Source organism: Symphalangus syndactylus, chromosome 2 (assembly GCF_028878055.3).
Source record: "Symphalangus syndactylus isolate Jambi chromosome 2, NHGRI_mSymSyn1-v2.1_pri, whole genome shotgun sequence".
Taxonomy (NCBI): Eukaryota; Metazoa; Chordata; class Mammalia; order Primates; family Hylobatidae; genus Symphalangus; species Symphalangus syndactylus.
Window position 1 is genome coordinate 130,082,951 of NC_072424.2, and position 17,733 is coordinate 130,100,683.

General features: G+C 38.0%; 1 protein-coding gene across 10 annotated transcripts in view; it reads right to left on the minus strand.

The window, feature by feature from the left end:
- Positions 1 to 17,733, minus strand: part of SYNE1 (spectrin repeat containing nuclear envelope protein 1) — a 528,347-nt gene that overhangs the window by 232,462 nt on the left and 278,152 nt on the right. For 9 of the 10 annotated variants that reach the window (XM_063632191.1, XM_063632173.1, XM_063632176.1 and 6 more), the window contains 9 exons: positions 16,985 to 17,149; positions 13,253 to 13,570; positions 12,182 to 12,337; positions 11,856 to 12,026; positions 10,619 to 10,945; positions 9,203 to 9,355; positions 8,749 to 8,916; positions 5,577 to 5,753; positions 2,923 to 3,069 (listed from right to left, as the gene is read on the minus strand). In XM_063632191.1, coding sequence (XP_063488261.1) covers positions 2,923 to 3,069; positions 5,577 to 5,753; positions 8,749 to 8,916; positions 9,203 to 9,355; positions 10,619 to 10,945; positions 11,856 to 12,026; positions 12,182 to 12,337; positions 13,253 to 13,570; positions 16,985 to 17,149 — 1,782 coding nt within the window. The remainder of the gene's footprint in view (positions 1 to 2,922; positions 3,070 to 5,576; positions 5,754 to 8,748; positions 8,917 to 9,202; positions 9,356 to 10,618; positions 10,946 to 11,855; positions 12,027 to 12,181; positions 12,338 to 13,252; positions 13,571 to 16,984; positions 17,150 to 17,733) is intronic. The other variant, XM_055267440.2, reaches the window with a different exon arrangement.

A 17,733-nucleotide genomic window follows, 5' to 3' on the forward strand; every position in this document is an offset into this window, starting at 1 on the left:
TTAAGGCAGAAGTAGCACCTTTTCAATTGAATGCACAAGCTAACTATGGTATTGTGAGTCATCAGCCAATGTGCACAAATACCACATCATGCACCTGCGACCCAGAGAAAGTTATTTGTCTCAAACAACTTTTGGATATGAGAAGAGAATAAGTTGTCAGAATTTCTATTTTATGAACATATTTAATTGAAACGAATGATGGTATGATTTATAAAGTTGATCTGATTCCGAAAGCATTGGAAGCAGCATATAGAGTGTTAGTGACCACACAGCTGCAAAAGATGTTTGCTAAAATCAACTTTACAGAAAAATCTTATAGTACTTTTTCCCATTCCCTAAAGTTCACATTTTATGCCTTCTAAAAACATATAGCACTCTGAACGATATCGAATCCATGTGCCATTTTCTTGAGGTAGCAGGGAGTGTATTATCTTCACATATGTATTGAGGGTTTATGGGGTTTACTAGATGGGTGGCGCTCGGGATACACACTGCATCTTGGTACCACGCCCATTGTAAGTGGATTCTCCAGTCACATATCCAAGCTCACCAGCCACTAAGGGCCTGGTCAGTTTTACATGAGCACAGTAAGTCCTCATGTAATGTTGTCAGCAGATTCTTGGAAACCGTGATTTCTTTAAGCAGGAAGTTGTATAATGAAACAACTTTTGTTCTCATTAACGCTATAACAAACCTGCACATTGAAGGAAATGACATTATTTGAGGACCTGCTGTACATAGTTTTGCTTACAGTTTCAATTTCTAAGACCTACCGATGGAATTAAGGACTTATTGCACTTGCCAAGAGAAAAACTAAAACAAAAGAATCAACAACAAAAAAATAAAATAAAAAAGGAAACAAAATAAAAAACCTTCCTCCTCAGAGTAACTGTGGTCCAAGTGTCTCCATCACCTCAAACTCCCTTCTCTGGCTACTTTCAAAGACCGTTTTGAGAGCCATGTGAAAGAGGCAGAAACAGGGAACCATACAGTCACATAATCTGGAAGAAGGATCAGTATCCTCCTGTGACCACGGCTTACTCTGGTATGTGTAGGAAATCTCTTCCTGCTCTAGCAAAAGATCACTGCCATTAATACTGTCTTCTCCTTTCATCTCTTTTATTTCTTTTTTGGTAAAAAAGGAGAAAAATTAAGTGTTGATCTGAACTGTTCTGAATAAAGTGCATTGGAAACAGCCACAAGACAAGGTGGCTTGTGATTCAAGAAAACTCACAGTCTAATAAAAAAGCAGAATATAGGCAGTCTTTAATTCATTTTTCTTGATTCAGGGAGAACTGTGTTTCATTTGTCCTGATCCTATGCTTATAAAGTAAAATATGAACACTTTTGTGAACCATTTAATGACAATGTAAATCATTTTAGCCTTTAGAAAGTATACTTTGGGGGACAAATTAACTAGACACATTCTTTATGTGGACTCAGTGATCAAATACATTATGTTATTCTAATTTGTGGTAAAAAATTAAATTATTAAATACTGTTAATTCATATCTGGCAGCAATAACCTTTATAACTAAATTCCTCTAAAATATTTTCCCACGGAGTTAATACTGCATACAAAAGCTGCTTAGTACAAAAGTTTAAAAAAAATTTCCCACATATTCTGATTAACTCTCAGCAATAACATTTTAAGCATATGGATGTCAAATTAATATGGAATAGAATTCCTTTCACATGATAAAAACTAACATTTCATTCATCATCCATTCAATAATTATTTATGAAGCACCTTGTTTATGCCTCAAAACTATGCAAGAAGCTAGTATTACTTCTCTGTTTATAAATCATGTTTATCTGTAGTGTGATAATTGCATTTCATTATAACTTTTAGAAGTAAGTATACTTATAAATGTCACTTTTGATAGTAGGAAACTATCTCGGAGGCTTGGAGAAATTAAGCAACTTACCCATGGTCCCCCAACCGAATAAATATCAGAATTAACCTTTGGTTACAGTGCCCATTCTCTTTCTTTTCTTTTCTTTCTTTTTTTTTTTTTTTTGAGACAGAGTCTCACTCTGTTGCCCAGGCTGGAGTGCGGTGGCGCAATCTTGGCTCACTGCAACCTCCGCCTCCACCTCCCAGGTTCGAGCAATTTTCGTGCTTCAGCTTCCTGAATAGCTAGGATTACAGGCGCCTGCCACCATGCCCAGCTAATTTTTGTATTTTTAATAGAGATGAGGTTTCACCATGTTGGCCAGGATGGTCTTGCACTCTTGAACCTGTGTGGTCTGCCCGCCTTGGCCTCTCAAAGTGTTGGGATTACAGGCATGAATCACTGTGCCCGGCCCCATTCTTTTTTTTTCTTTTTAATAGTTTATTTTTATTACTATTTTATTTTATTTTTTATTTTTACTTTTTAATTTTTCGAGACAGACTCTTGCTCTGTCACCCAGGCTGGAGTGCAGTGGCATGATCTTGGCTCACTGCAACCTCTGCCTCCCAGGTTAAAGCAATTTTCCTGACTCAGCCTCCTCAGCCTCAGGAGGGTAGGTACCCTCCTACCTCAATCCCAGGGTAGCTGGGATTACAGGTGCACGCCACCATGCCCAGCTAATTTTTATATTTTTAGTAGAGATGGGGTTTCACCATGTTGGCCAGGCTGGTCTCGAACTCTTGGCCTCAAGTGATTCACCCGTTTCGGCCTCCCAAAGTGCTGGGATTGCAGGCATGAGCCACTACACCTGGCCCCATTCTCTTTCTAGTCTACCAAGTTGGCCCCTAAGTATCATGTCCCTCTTCTGGCTGGCACATGAACTCCACTAGAGCCAACCTCAGACCTTCTTCCTACTTTTAGATTCCCAGGAGTCAATACAGTTTGGCACATCATAGGTACTTCACACATTTTCATTGACTCTCTGAATGATTCACAAGAATAACACAAACTTTCAGGAGTTTGCTACCTGCTTAACGGCTTCTGCCCTACTAAGAGGTGGTTGAGGACTTGGCTCTAAATCCGGCTGGACTGCAGAAAGCCAGGCCTGGCACTGCTGCAGGGTGTCTTGCCGGCTGACGTGCTTCTGAAGTTCATGTTCCAAACTCTGGTACACCTGAGACAATACAATCATGCTGAGATTATGAGAACTGCTTTCTACCTCTATAAAGATCATTGAAATTCAATGAAACATGACCAGTACATCTAAATGGATTTTTCCCCCAAGATTCCGCAATTTCATCTAATATCTAAGGCAGTTGTATGTCTCCCCAGATGTTGCGAAATGCAACGCCCATATCCCAGTTGATAACTTCTCGGACCACACATCACAATGTAATATCTGGATTAGGGGAAGAGAACATGAGCAGGGTAAATATAACCATAGAGGCATGCTAGAATACACAAAATCATTGAAGTTCATTGTCATAAACATAAGTCAGAGGTTTTTGCAGCTTCTCTTCCTATGGTATAAATATTGCACTTTTTGTTTAAGCTAGCAACTAAGAGTAAAAATAAAAAATGATCTCAAAAAAGATAACCAATGTTTCTCTAACTGCAATGCTTCTGCAATAAAGGTAGGGTAAAATTTGAACTAAATTATAACATGAGGAGCAGAGAGGTGGGTGGATGCCCTCACTTCATCTTAGAAGTTATGTTCCAGGGCAAAAATAATTCAGAATAATTCATACATTTTCTGATATGTCTATTTAATTAATTAATCCTTAACAAGCCAACCAATTTTCATTTTATCCATAAGACATATTAAGAAAAATTATGTGTCTACTTGAGATCAAGAGGAAATATATCTTTCCATTTAGGAAAAAGGAAAAAAGAAGGAAATTAGTTTAACCTGGCATTTCTTTCATTATTGAGACAATTGAAGCAATCATTGAATTCTGCTTTTCTCTGTCATCTTTTACATTCATCACTTTCATCTGACATTAGGCTTATCCCTTATTTATTCTTATTCCAAGCAGAATTTTTAAAAGAATGGTGTTTTGTTTTCTTTATCACTTTTGCAAACTTTAATTATGAAGTTCTGATTATGTTCTCAGAATTTCATCTGCTTTTTAAATTTTAAAAATTATGTTGGCTTTTCCAACATCCACCAATTAAAAAAAATTAAACTATCCCTAATGCAAAGAAAATGTCCACTGTGAAGGAAGACAGTGTGCAAGAAATCTCTATTGAATGAGTGAATGAATGAACTCACCAGAAAGTTCTATGTGTAGCCTCATTTTATCTCTTCACTCCCCGTTTTCTCCCCTTGTCATCATTTTCAATTATTTATTAGATTCTTGTATTCCCCTTTTGTTAACCTTTGAAGGTGATTTTTTCTAAGTCTAGGAAGTTGACTAATGTCCCCCAGAATTTTTTTTATTATTATGGTGAACACAGACCATTCTAACCACGTCACTTGTGTATCACCAGTTGTTTTTGTTAACCTTTGAAGGTGACTTTTTTTTTAAAGCCTAGGAAGTTACTAATGTCACTCCGAATTTTTTTTATTATTATGGTGAACATGGATCATTCTAACCACATCACCGGTGTATCACCAGTTCTTACTGGCTAGTCCAGTGAACAAAAATACACAGAATACTAAGTTTAAAGGCTTATAAAAACTCTTTGCAGTGTCACTTAAAAATTCTAGAATAATAGAAAGCAATTTACCTATTTTAGTTTTTGTTAAAATAGTCATTCTTACTCCTCTTACACTTATTTCTAAAACATTAAGAATTCTGTTTTAGTGGAAGTACACCCACTTAAGTGTAAGTCATATTTGTCAGTTACTCCTTTCTCAAATTCTATATGAATGCAAACAAATATTGATTTAGATTAGAACCTAGGCTGCAAACAGTTAAAAAGAAAAGAATTATTGTGAAAATTATGAAATAAATTTGCTTTTGTGTTACAAAACAAATGGCAAATTAGAAAGTATTGATGGTGTGCAAAGAAAAACAAACACATCCTCTATTCAAACACAACTATTTTTTCTTTTTTAAATTTCCTCAAATTCGTTTCACCAACAAACAAATCAACTTTATTTTTTTTTTTTTTAGATGGAGTCTCACTCTGTCTCCCAGGCTGGAGTACAGTGGCACGATCTCGGCTCACTGCAATCTCCACCTCCCGGGTTCAAGCGATTCTCCTGCCTCAGCCTCCCGAGTAGCTGGGATTACAGGTGCTTGCTACCACGCCCGGGTAATTTTTGTATTTTTAGTGGAGACAGGGTTTCACCATGTTGGCCAGGCTGGTCTCGAACTCCTGACCTCAGGTGATCCACCTGCTTCGGCCTCCCAAAGTGCTGGGATTACAGGCTTGAGCCACCATGCCCAGCCAAAATCAACTTTTAACAAACTTTTTCATAATCAATTCATGGAATAAACAAATTGGATAAAACAATATCTGAAATTCACTGCTTAGTCACATCAATCAAATACAAAATATGTTAGTTTTGTGTTCACATAGCGACTGTGAAATTTATCCTCATATTTCCTGTCTGGCAACACACCAAAACTAATCCAAAGATTTGAGCATCGATTCTATTTGTAGAAAGTCTCTAGACTGCACAGGCTCTCCCCATAATTCCTTGTCATCGTGGAATGTTCTGGGGGCACTCACCCTCTGAGCTGTGCTGCAGATCGCTGAGTAGCTGTCCTTTGTGCCCTGCAGATGAGCATGCACGTTTTGTTTAAGTTTCGCTTGCAGGTGATCGGCACATTGGCCAATCAAAGTATCACCTTTCATTTGAAGATTGTTCAAACGGTCTTCAAAACCAGCAATTTCTTCCATCATTGCCTGCAAAAACGAAACCAACACAGAGTTCTCAGAATTCTACTTTTACTTTTAAGTAACTTATCCATCAAACAAAGTTTAAGATAGATAATTTCACTGTTTAATATCGTTTTTGAAATAATCTTGCAATTTATCTTAGTTATATATTAAATAAAAACAAAAGCACATGTGTGTTTTCAGGGATACTCCAAGAGGAAGAGTCGATGAGTTTAAGAGATTAGTTACATAAGGACCGATGAAGTAACCTTTAAGACTAGAATGTGTTCATGGCTGGTCTCAGAGAGATAATACTCCATGGTATTATTATCAGACAAAAAGATGTCCCTGTATTTTTCAGGTTAATAAGTTATAATTCTGGCATAATTTTTATCTAAAACAATCTAATTACTATTTCATCAACTTTATATAATATTGCTATAAGGTTGGTGCAAAAGTAGTTGCGGTTTTTGTCTTTTTTTTTTTTTTTTTTTTTTTTTTTTTTTTTTAAGACAGAGTGTCACTCTGCTGTCCAGGCTGGAGTGCAGTGGCGCAATTTCAGCTCACTGCAACCTCCACCTCCCAGGTTCAAGCAATTCTCTTGCCTCAGCCTCCCGAGTAGGTGAGTAGGTAGGATTACAGGTGCCCGCCACCACACCTGGCTAATTTTTTTTTTTTTTTTGTATCTTTAGTAGAGACGGGGTTTTACCATGTTGGCCAGCTGGTCTTGAACTCCTGACCTCAAGTGATCTGCTGGCCTTGGCCTCCCAAAGTGCTTGGATTATAGGTGTGAGCCACTGGGCCCGGCCTGTTATTACTTTTAATGGCAAAAACTGCAACTACTTTTGCACAAATATAATAATCTAATTCTAGTTTCTGTAATAATCTAATATCTAATTTTTAATTTATGTAATATCTAACTTACATCTACTACTGTTTATAATAATGAAAATAGCATTTAAACTTACCATTTATTAAGTACCTGCTATAGTCCAGGAATTATATATAAGCCCAACGAATGTGTATTATCATTGTTTTATAGATGAAGAAACTGAAGCACGGTGAGGTTGTACAACACAGTCAAGGTATGACACAGTCAAGGTATGGCACAGTCCCCAGGCTTTGGACATAGCTCGGCCTGATTTCACCTCACACCACCATGCCCACTTGCATTCTTTAGTGAGCATTCTTATAGATGACTCAGGGAAGAAGAACTTACTTTTTAAAAATCACGTTCTGGCCAGGCGCGGTGGCTTACGCCTGTAATCCCAGCACTTTGGGAGGCCGAGACTGGTGGATCACCTGAGGTCAGGAGTTAGAGACCAGCCTGGCCAACATGGTGTAACCATGTCTCTACTAAAAATACAAAAGTTAGTCAGGCATGGTGGAGGGCACCTGTAATCTCAGCTACTCGGGAGGCTGAAGCAGGAGAATCGCTTGAACCCAGGAGGCAGAGGTTGCAGTGAGCTGAGATTGCGCCATTGCACTCCAGCCTGGGCAACAAGACCAAGAATCTGTCTCAGAAAAAAAATAAAATAAAATAAAATAAATAAATAAATAAATAAAATCAAGTTCTAGTGTTTTTTTTTTTTTTTTTTTTTTTATGTTATATGATGCTAATGACAAGTGACACAGTCCAACATAGGGTTGCCTGGGGTAACCCATCATTATATCTATAGGAAACCTGGGTGGTCCTTCAGCAGTCCAGGGTCTACTACTTTTTCAAACAGTGCTGGGCTAGCAGTTATTATATACGCTCAGTTGAAAAGAACCACTTTGTCTCTGAGTTGGAACAGAACCACTCCATCATGAGGTCATTCATGGGGTAGACTACCTTCTGGATTGTCATCTCCTCAGTGCCTACCAGAAGGTATGGTGTAGCTGCTTTTTTATTCGTATTTGTTAAATAAGATCCTTTCTTATAGACAGAAATGTTGGAGCCCAGAGAGGCTAACTGGCTTTCCTAAGACACACTATCAGACACTGACCACATCATGAGTAAACTTGTTTTCCATTAAGATCACAAGTAAGTTGCTCCATAAAATTGTGACCATAACATCTATCATCTGGTAAACATGGTTACTAAAAATACATATTATTAAATTCTTATCTTGATAGATTTAAATAGCGCTTTCAGCCTATCACCTATATCAAAGATAAGAACTCCTCATATTAGTTTTGTACTTTGTGATTTACAAAATGTCTTCACAAATATTATCTCCTGTGATTAGCACAACAATTATGAGATGGGCTGGTATTGTTATCATCCTAAAGGAGAAAAGGACAGGCTCAGATAGGCTAAGTTGTCTCTCCAGGAAGGTGAAGAGTCCAGCCTAGAATCCAGACTTTCTGATGCCTTTGGCTGCATTTTCTAAAATAGACTCCATAAAGACTAAATTCTGAGATAAAAATTATTAGCTGGGAAAAATGCAGCAATGTGTTCAGAAGTTCAATGCGAGGATTCAACTCTTCTTGATTCACTTGAGTATCAAGTTCAATTGTTGTCAATTGTCAGAAGTGCTTGAGACTCAGACTTTCATGTGGTTTGGCTGTCTCCCCTCCCAAATCTCATCTTGAATTCCCCCGTGTTGTAGAAGGGACCTGGTAGGAGATAACTGAATCATGGGGACAGCTCTTTCCTGTGCTATTTTCATGATAGCAAATAAGTCTCATGAGATCTGATGGTTTTAAAAAAGGGAGTTTCCCTGCAAATGCTCTCTTCTCTTGTCTGCCACCATGTGAGATGTGCCTTTACCCTCCACCATGATTGTGAGGCCTCCCCAGCCACATGGAACTGTAAGTCCAACAAACCTCTTTCTTTTGTAAATTGCCCAGTCTCAGGAATGTCTTTGTCAGCCATATGAAAATGGACTAATACAGACCTGATTCTCTCAGTACAATCATTATAAACCAGAGATGCACCTGTGTGTGCACCCCCACACATGCACATACATGCACAGACACACGTGTACACACACTGGTGAAGCTATCCCAAAGGCAGCCCTTTAAAGGTCAGGGGTACCTTGTGGTGGGCCAGTTGCTGGGTGATTGTCTCCAGGCTGCTCGTCTCCAGGAGGTCAGGTGCCACCAGTCTGCCGGACATCTGCAGCAGCCACTTTTCGACCTCTTGGAGCTCACTGTTGTAGTCTTCATGGTCTTTGACTTTCGCCTCCAGACTGAAGACATGCTCCTGCAAAACCAGGTGCCCATCAGAGGTGACTCTCAAGTGAAAAACCTACTCAAAACTGTTTTGTATTACAAAAAACACCGTGCAACTCACAGGGTAATTAGAGCTGCTTATATCGGAAAACTACCAGGAATGGAAAAATCATAGTCATTATGCCAATTAAATATCCATCTGAATAAAAAAAATACTAACCCGTACCACGCCTTAAAATTATGTGACAGAGAGAAAGGAGTCAGGGCCCACATTTTGGAAAATAAACCCTTTTACGGAGTCTTTCATCTCTCCTTACCTTTCCTATGCTGCACAGGTCCTGGTAATCACTTTGAAGTTGATCTATTTTGTCCTTTAAAGTGACATCCTGCACCAGTTCCAAAAGAGCTTCACCCTTCTCTCTCACTGACTTTACTGATGGTTCATGGGACAGCACTGTTTGTTGAAGTGACTTGAATTACAAAGAAAAAAAAAATGAGCCTGCTCATCTCTGTGGACAAGATGAACACATACATATTCCTGTGACATGGAAGAGATGATCCACCTCAAAGAAAGACTGTTCATATTTATGAATCAATAGGTGCAAAACATTAAAGAGAGAGTGATTTATTAAGGTGAACACAGTTTCTAAATACAACAGAAGAGCCACACATCAAATGGCCCTTCCTATGTGGAGAAAAAAGGATGGGAAATAGTTATATTTGGCTAAATTTAATATAGCTCATATTTCTGGCTTCTATCTTATTCCTTTCATCAGAGAAAAAAAATCTCAACATAAAAAGGCCAATATCTTTTGATTTTGAGGTCATGAAGTTAGTTCCAGTTTGAGCTACTTACGGAGTTAGCAAGAACAATTCCAGTTGTGACCTTGCTGAGATAGGCTAAAAGCACTATTTAAATCTATCAAGAACTCAGTAGTCAGGAGGAAGAGGTTGTGATTCTTATGTGTCCTCTTCAAAGACAAGTTGTCAGGCTTGGCAGAGAAGCCAAGGATAGAAATAGACATTGGCTGGAAGACGCCATCACAAAAGCTTCCAACAGGGAAAGCTCTGGGGTAAGCCAGCACACTGTAATTCTTAAAAGGTATCACTCAATCATCCAGATCAAATTTATAACACAAATTATTCCGCACATAAGCTTTCATAATTGCTTCAAAAATTTGAGTGGGTGAAGTACCTGTGTCTATGTCATGTATAGCTATAGCTATAGCCGCATCACTATTTATTCTTTCAAAAATCAGTTTCTAAGGTACTTAGCTCGAGTTTGTTAACTAGAACTTATTTTCTTATAAATATAATATGTCATTTTCAATTTACCACAGGTCAGTTTCTAGCCTTAGGTACCAGAAGATGAAGGGAAGCCTCAATATGGGAAAGATATGGGATCCTGATGCCAGCAAGATTTTACCTGGAGGATCCAAATACCAGGCTCACACATCAGAAAAGATCTTCATTGATTGACAGATATGTGCAATCGATAAATATATTGATACAATCTTTGAGTATCAGATCTCTGAATGGAAAAATAACTCTGAGGTAGTGGATTTAACCCAATAAATCTCCAGAGGTCATTCCATCACTGGTCAGCTGCAGAACGGACACATGTGGAATGTATTCCAGCAGCTGTTACAGGTGACACCCAGCAAGAATCACCTCCCTCCCATTTGGTCTCTGTGTGACCTCCACATGCATCTGTCAATGAGTAAACACACTACCTTGTATTTAGATAACTGAGCTTTTTTCTCATATAATTCCATTTTGGGTTCTTCAGGAACATGTAAGATTTCCTGGTATTCTGCTATCCACTGTGTCAGTGCTTTGCATTTATCTGAGAATTCCTTTGCTAAATGAAGACCTTTTTCCAGCGTCATGTGTTCTTTCCGGACAGTGCTGGTCAGTTCCTTCAACCGCTCCATGTGATCATGAATCTCCTTTCTTAACCTCTCTGCCTCGCCTTCCTCCAAGTATTTAACAGCCCTCTCTCCTTTCTCCCGGGCTGATTTCAGCAAACTGTGACCTTTTTCCATGTCTTTGAGCAAAACCTGAAAAAGAGAGTGACTAGGAAGCAAAGGTAGTCTTATTTCTTTTCTTTTCTTTTTTTTTTTTTTTTGAGATGGAGTTTCACTTTGTCACCCAGGCTGGAGTGCAGTGGCACGATCTTGGCTCACTGCAACTTCCGCCTCCTGGGTCCCAGTGATTCTCCTGCCTCAGCCTCCAAAGTAGCTGGCACTACAGGTGCGTGCCACCATGCCCAGCTAATTTTTGTATTTTTTAGTAGAGACAGGGTTTCACCATGTTGGTCAGGCTGGTCTTGAACTTCTGACCTCAAGCAATCCACCCACCTCAGCCTCCCAAAGCGCTGGGATTACAGGTGTGAGCCACTGTGCCTGGCCATTTCTTTTGCTTTTAAAGAAAGGTTTCTCAAGGCCTGTTCTTAAGTCCACCTATTTCCCTTTAAAATAAGTTGTTGATGTTCATAACCAGATTTGACCTGCCAGGAATCAGGAACCCTGGCTTCTTTACTTCAATATAGGTTCTAAAAATCTTGATCAATATATCATTTCCAAATCAGAGACTTGAAAAAGAACTTGATGTTTCTCTCATCCTTAGCAATCTCCTTCTAAAGACCTGAGTTTAAACTCTGTAAAGGCAGTGGGCTATTAATTTGAGAGAGATAGTTTTCTCTTAATATTGAAGTGTCACACTGGAATTCAGTGAAGACTTTCATGGGTGTCCATGTGTAAGTCATTCTGATAACAACACATCATAAATAAGTGAAAGCCAGCTTTTGGCTTTAAAGAGCCAACTTAGTATTTCAAGTAAAATGATGAGCTCAGGATCACCAATCATAATGGTTGGGATGATCATCTGTGCTTCCAGTATCTATGCAGGAGAATGGGGCAGCTTCGCGAACGGAAAGGTTGGATACAAATCTGAAGTATGCGTGCCTACCTCCAACGTCTTCAATTTCTTCCCCATCATTGCTGTATCTACTTTGTCAATCTTGGTAGCCACGTTCTTGAAGTTTTTATGCGTAGAGCCATACCAATCAGAATAGGAACTAAGGGATGATTCTGATTCCTCCAAACTCTGAATCTCTTCCTCCAGGAATTTTATTTGTTCCTATGAAAGAAAAGAGAAAATTGAATGGTGAAGTAAAGGCCTGTGCCAGGGCCTTTGTTGATGAATATGTAACTTCACTGGATGTTAGTGAAAGGAAGACTATTTCGGCCTGCAAAGTTTGCTGGTCTATGCTGAGCACCTGGTGACCCACTCACCAGCACTTGGAGAAGCAGGGCCTGGTATCTGGAAGTCAGCTGGGTGGCCTGGCAACCCATTCTGCTGTTCACCTGGCTCTCATCCAGTATCTCCTGAGCTCTAGCTCCCACTTCCTCAACTTCATCTCTGTACCCAGTCACTTCTTCGTGCCACTTCTGAAATGACAAAGTATCGAAGGGAAAGATTCGATCTGATTCATTCAAATAAGACAAATGCGTATCTTCTTAATAGGAAATGGTTTCAGTATATGTTTAGAAGATGTTTATTTTGAGATATAATTTTGAAAATGCCATATGTTATCTTCATAAATATTATATTACAACAATGTGATACAAACTGTACACTTGAGTTGGATAGTTTTCTGTATCTATTACACTTCAATTCAAAAATTAAAAATGAAAACAGGCCAGGCGCGGTGGCTCATGCCTGTAGTCCCAGCTGCTTGGGAGGCTGAGGCAGGAGAATCGCCTGAACCCATGCGACAGAGGTTACAGTGAGCCGAGACCGCGCCACCGCACTCCAGCCTGGGCGACAGAGTGAGACTCCGTCTCCAAAAAAATTAAATAAAATAAATAAACATGAAAACAAAGTGGCATAATTTTTTAGACCTCCTATTGTACTTAGATCAATTTTAAAATGGGTGGATAATGAAAATAAATTCCTAAGGCCCAAGCATTATTTTAGATGTGTGCACTAAAATTGCATAAAACTTAGAATAAAACTAATTCTCAAGTACTATTTCAATGAACTATATTGGAGCAATTTCATATCAGAACCATAAACTTAAATTATTGTAATACGAGCATTCATGTATCTTCACAAAACAAGGTAATGCGGTATGGAAAGAAAATATAAAATAGTTACATTAAACTACATTGTATCAAAGACTAATTTATGAAATAATTGTTGTAAGAAGAGTGCTCCATTGTAATTTATTTTAACTTTCTAGGTAATCAAAAAGATTTTGCAAAGCCTAAGCTTTGGACAAAAGTTACTAAATATTTTAATGAAACAAACTATGCAAGGTAACTGTAGCTTTGACAAAGATCAGGAATCTACATGAGTTGTACCTTCATCTGATGTAGTTGTAGCTCCTTGGTTGCCCTGTTAGACTGACGTCTGGTCCTGGGACTAACTTTCTCCTCTGCTGTTTTGAGCCATTCATCTACTTGCTGAAACTTTTGCTCCATTAGCCTCAATTTGTTCACCACGTTATTGAAGTGAGTTCGCGTCTCGGACAGCCTGTGCTGGTAAGCCTGCCAGTCTTGCCGGAGAGACTCTAAAGCCCGGTCCTCTGCCTGTGGGATACCTGATGGGATCACATCCTCTCTGGTGTGCAGCACTGAGTTCAACAGGGCCTGCCCTTCTGCACAGTGTACCTGTAGCTCCTGCAGAGAAAAAGGTATGGCTGTCACTCTCAATCATATTTCACACTTGCATGGGTTAGCATGTCTTGCCCAAGCCAACTGTGCCGGCTTGAACTTCTCATTAGAAAAAAATGATTTTATTATGCCCTATACAAAAATATGTTCCTAACCATATTTTCTCCCAAGTCAGAAGGATTCCTAAAATTTTTTCAATTAAAATAATCAACACACACACACACACACACACACCCAATATTTTTCTCAATCAACAGTTTCCAAAATTTGACTTTTTAGCTTACAGGCAAAAACACTTGTGAATAAAGGGCTATTGTTTAAAAGAATGACCCAGGCTTATTATGGCTCATAATCTGCTTAAAGTGCCTTAAGCTTCTTGCTTTGACATTGAATAGCTCAGTGCTACATTTGTGACTGAGAAAGAAACAATGAACCCTCTTCTTGCTAAGGAGGAATCTTTTGCCAAAGCTGTACTCTAGGCATTGTGGTGGCCAAGAAAAGCCGAACCTGGAGAGTTCAGGGCACACAAACCTGGGAAATTGGTTCATCACACCTGCCCACCATGTGCTCCCAGGTGCAAATAAATTTCCTCCACCAAAGCCTAAGCCCCAAAGATTTACCCTACAAATTTAGTATAAATCGAGTTTTGAAGAGCGTATGCTATTTTTCATAGGATAAAAAGAATCTTGTATCCTTAAAGATGTTGGTAAAACAACATGGCACACTTGTATTTCTGGTGATAAACATAAATCTATACTGTCACTTGATCTATCACCTAAAGTAAAATAAATCAAGTCAAATCCTATCAACAATGTTAAAAATATCAGTATATGTAGTTAAAACATAGTATTTCTCAATACTATATTTTAAAAACCACTTAAAATTGCTAAAATATTTTTCTTACAAAAATAACAATCTCATATGGTTTCAACTAATAGAAAATTTTTCTTCAAATGTGATGTCACTTCAAGCAAGGTGTAATGTAAAGACATATGCACATGGAAAGAGAAGAACTATAGATATATATGGTAAAATATTAATCAAATTGGCAACAAATACATAAACTTTATTCTAAAATTCTTAGACTTTTTTTCAAGATAATTTTTTATAATCATTTTCCTAACTCAAGGTTGGCAAACTTTTTCTATGAAAGGCCTGATAGTAAATAATTTGGACCTTGTGGGCCATAGGTCTCTGTTGCAATGGCTTAACACTACCATTGTAGTAAGAAAAAAACCAGACAATACATAAATAAATGGATGTGGCTGCATTCCAATAATATTTTATTTAAAAAAACAGACACTGTGGCCCTGGACAGTAGTTGACTAATTTAGTAATCTTCTCAGCATCTTTTCCATAGTTCATAAATAACCACTTTATCTATTATCCAAGTTAATATTCTATTAAATAAATTCTCATATATCCCAAATTTCAAGTCTGTATTCTGAAGGAAAAACATGGTTTGATATTTAAATAAATATATATTTATATATAATATTGTTAAATATATAAAATCTAAATAAGTAACATAAATGTGTGTATATAATATATTAAATATATTAAAATATATTAATATATTAAAGATATTATATTAAAAATGTATAAACTACATATATGTTCTATGACCCAAACTAGGCCTTCAGGTTATACAAAATAATTTCTGAATATGTTCCACACTACTGGCCAATCCCTTCACCATGTACATGCTACAGAACATCAGGATCCTGAAGAAATTCTGCTTTGTGGTTGCAGCATCACAATTCTCCACCACTGCTTCCTGCCACTGGCATCTTTCTTCTTTTTTAACCTTTGTGGTGGCTCACAATAGAAAATGTAAGGATTAATGCATGGTGAAATCAGGGGGAGGTTAGGGTTGCACCACATGAATACCGGCTTAAGTGCAATATTTTCTTTTGACCAGAGCAACAGCAACATCTGCTGGTGATGGGTAACTACTGACTTAGTTCTACTCAAGCACAGGGAGCTCAGCATTTGCTTGCCAGTGATATTGGTAGTGTAGAACTAAGAAGGGTTATTTAAAGAAAATTGTCAATTCTAGTCAAACAAACTACAACAGCTAAACCTGTGGATCCTACTCTTTGGAGGCAGGATGGATGACACCCTTAAGTAAGCTAAGGAAATTGTAACCCTTCTAACTTTTATTATTTACTTACTTCAGGAGTAGACTGTATATTTAAACAAGATTTTCTTCCCTTTCCGTTAATCCTTACAACTCTGTGGACAAAACTGGGTCAGAGAAGTTGTCTCTTGCCTGAAGTCACCTAGTGTTGGGTCCCACCAAGGATTAGAGTCCCAACTTCCTAATTCCAACCCCATTCTCTTGCCATTATACAATTTCCAAGACCTAATAGAAAAAAGCCAGAAATTTTATATGTGACTCATAATCATGATGGTCCCTGATTTTTCCACCTTGTCCAAGCTGTAGGTAAAACTTACCCAATCCTGAACCAATTCTGATCAGGGCTGATGGCACATTTGTAAGTTCCAACACATCGCTGGTGGGACATAAAGTGGTCTCATTGGCCATTCTCCATCTTCTGCTGTTTGTTTTGTACATGGTGGCCCCTTCTTGGTGAACTTCCTTGATTCCTACCTACTCCTTAAGGTAAGATTATGGGCCCTTCTTTGATACTACCATAAGATCCCTTACATTAGTCTATTAATGTCCTCACCACATTATTTATAATCATCTTTCTATGGGTTTGTGTTCCTCATCAGATTTCAAGTTCCTTGAAGACAGAAATCATATCTTAATCATCTTTACCTGAAGTAGCTAGCAAAGTATCTGTACTGTATTAAGTATCCAGTAAATACTGAATGAGTAAATAAGTATATAGGTTGTGACCACTTTCTCCACCATGTCTGGCATCTCACTGTGAATTATGGCCTGCTGGCCTGGGCACCAACACTTTTTTTTTTTTACTTCTCTAATTCCTTCTTCTAGAACTCTGAGCCTGAACCTGTACCATCAGCAATGTGGCAGGTTTTGCTTAAAACTACATGGCTCAAGATATTGCCACTAGTTTGACTTTGTGTCACCTTCTAATGACACCTGCTGCTGTCTTCCACATCTGATTTGATCCCTTAGGGAGAAACAGGCAGGTAAGCCAGACAATCCCATCAATCAGATCTCCAGCCATTCTTGTCAGGGCCACCCTAGCAGCTCTATGAGTTCCCCAAGTGCTAGTCCTGTCCTATCTAAATTGCCTACAAAATGATGTCAACTAGCACACATTACTGAGGTCTCGGAATGTTCTTGACCAAACCTTATGGGGATTGCACTTAATGTGTATCAGCTAGCCACTGGACTCAAGGTTTCTATTAACTTCCTATTGCTTAAAATAATAATTCCATATTCAGAATGAGGATTCCTTTGTTTTAGGATAAAGGAGGCTTTACCTGAAGATCACGCAATGTTGTCTCATGAGTGTGGACATCACCTTCAAGAACTGAATACTGATCGAGCTTTTCTTGTTCTTGCCCCAACCAAACTTCAAATGCTTTTAGGTCTCTCTGATACTCTTGGTGCAGGCGGACAAGTTTTTCAGACTTGGTTACGGCTTCCTATAATTAGCATTTAAAATAATGAAGATAAGAACACATTATAAAGCATCGATGTGCTGTAATTCACTTTTGTAATTTTAGAAAAGTACAATGATTGAGACATTGGCATATGAGTTATTTCCTAGAATCATGAATCTTTAAGGTTTGTGTAAAAATACAAAAACCTAACATTTCAGGAATAAAAGTGTTATTAATTATTTTGTTGAATTAACTACATGATCTCTGAACACCTTATAAAAGGTAACAGACAGGTTAAGAAATGAATTCACTTTACTAATTTCATAAAAATTCACTTTTGCTAATGAAGAAAATTGAAATTCTTATATTGTGCCTTAAATGAGGCTTTGGACTTACTGTGGATTTAATTTTCCACAGGAGAATGTGCTCTGAAAAAGCATATTTATTTTCTTTGTGAGGACTAAATGAAGAATGACCAATACTATCAGTGATTATTTCCCACCTTAGAAAACTCTCATCATCAGACATAATAAGGCATTTATGAGTCTTCAGTTGAAGCTGTCCAGAATTTTTTTTAAATTGGTACATTTCTAGGAATTTTTAGTTGAAAATAATCTTACTTTCAT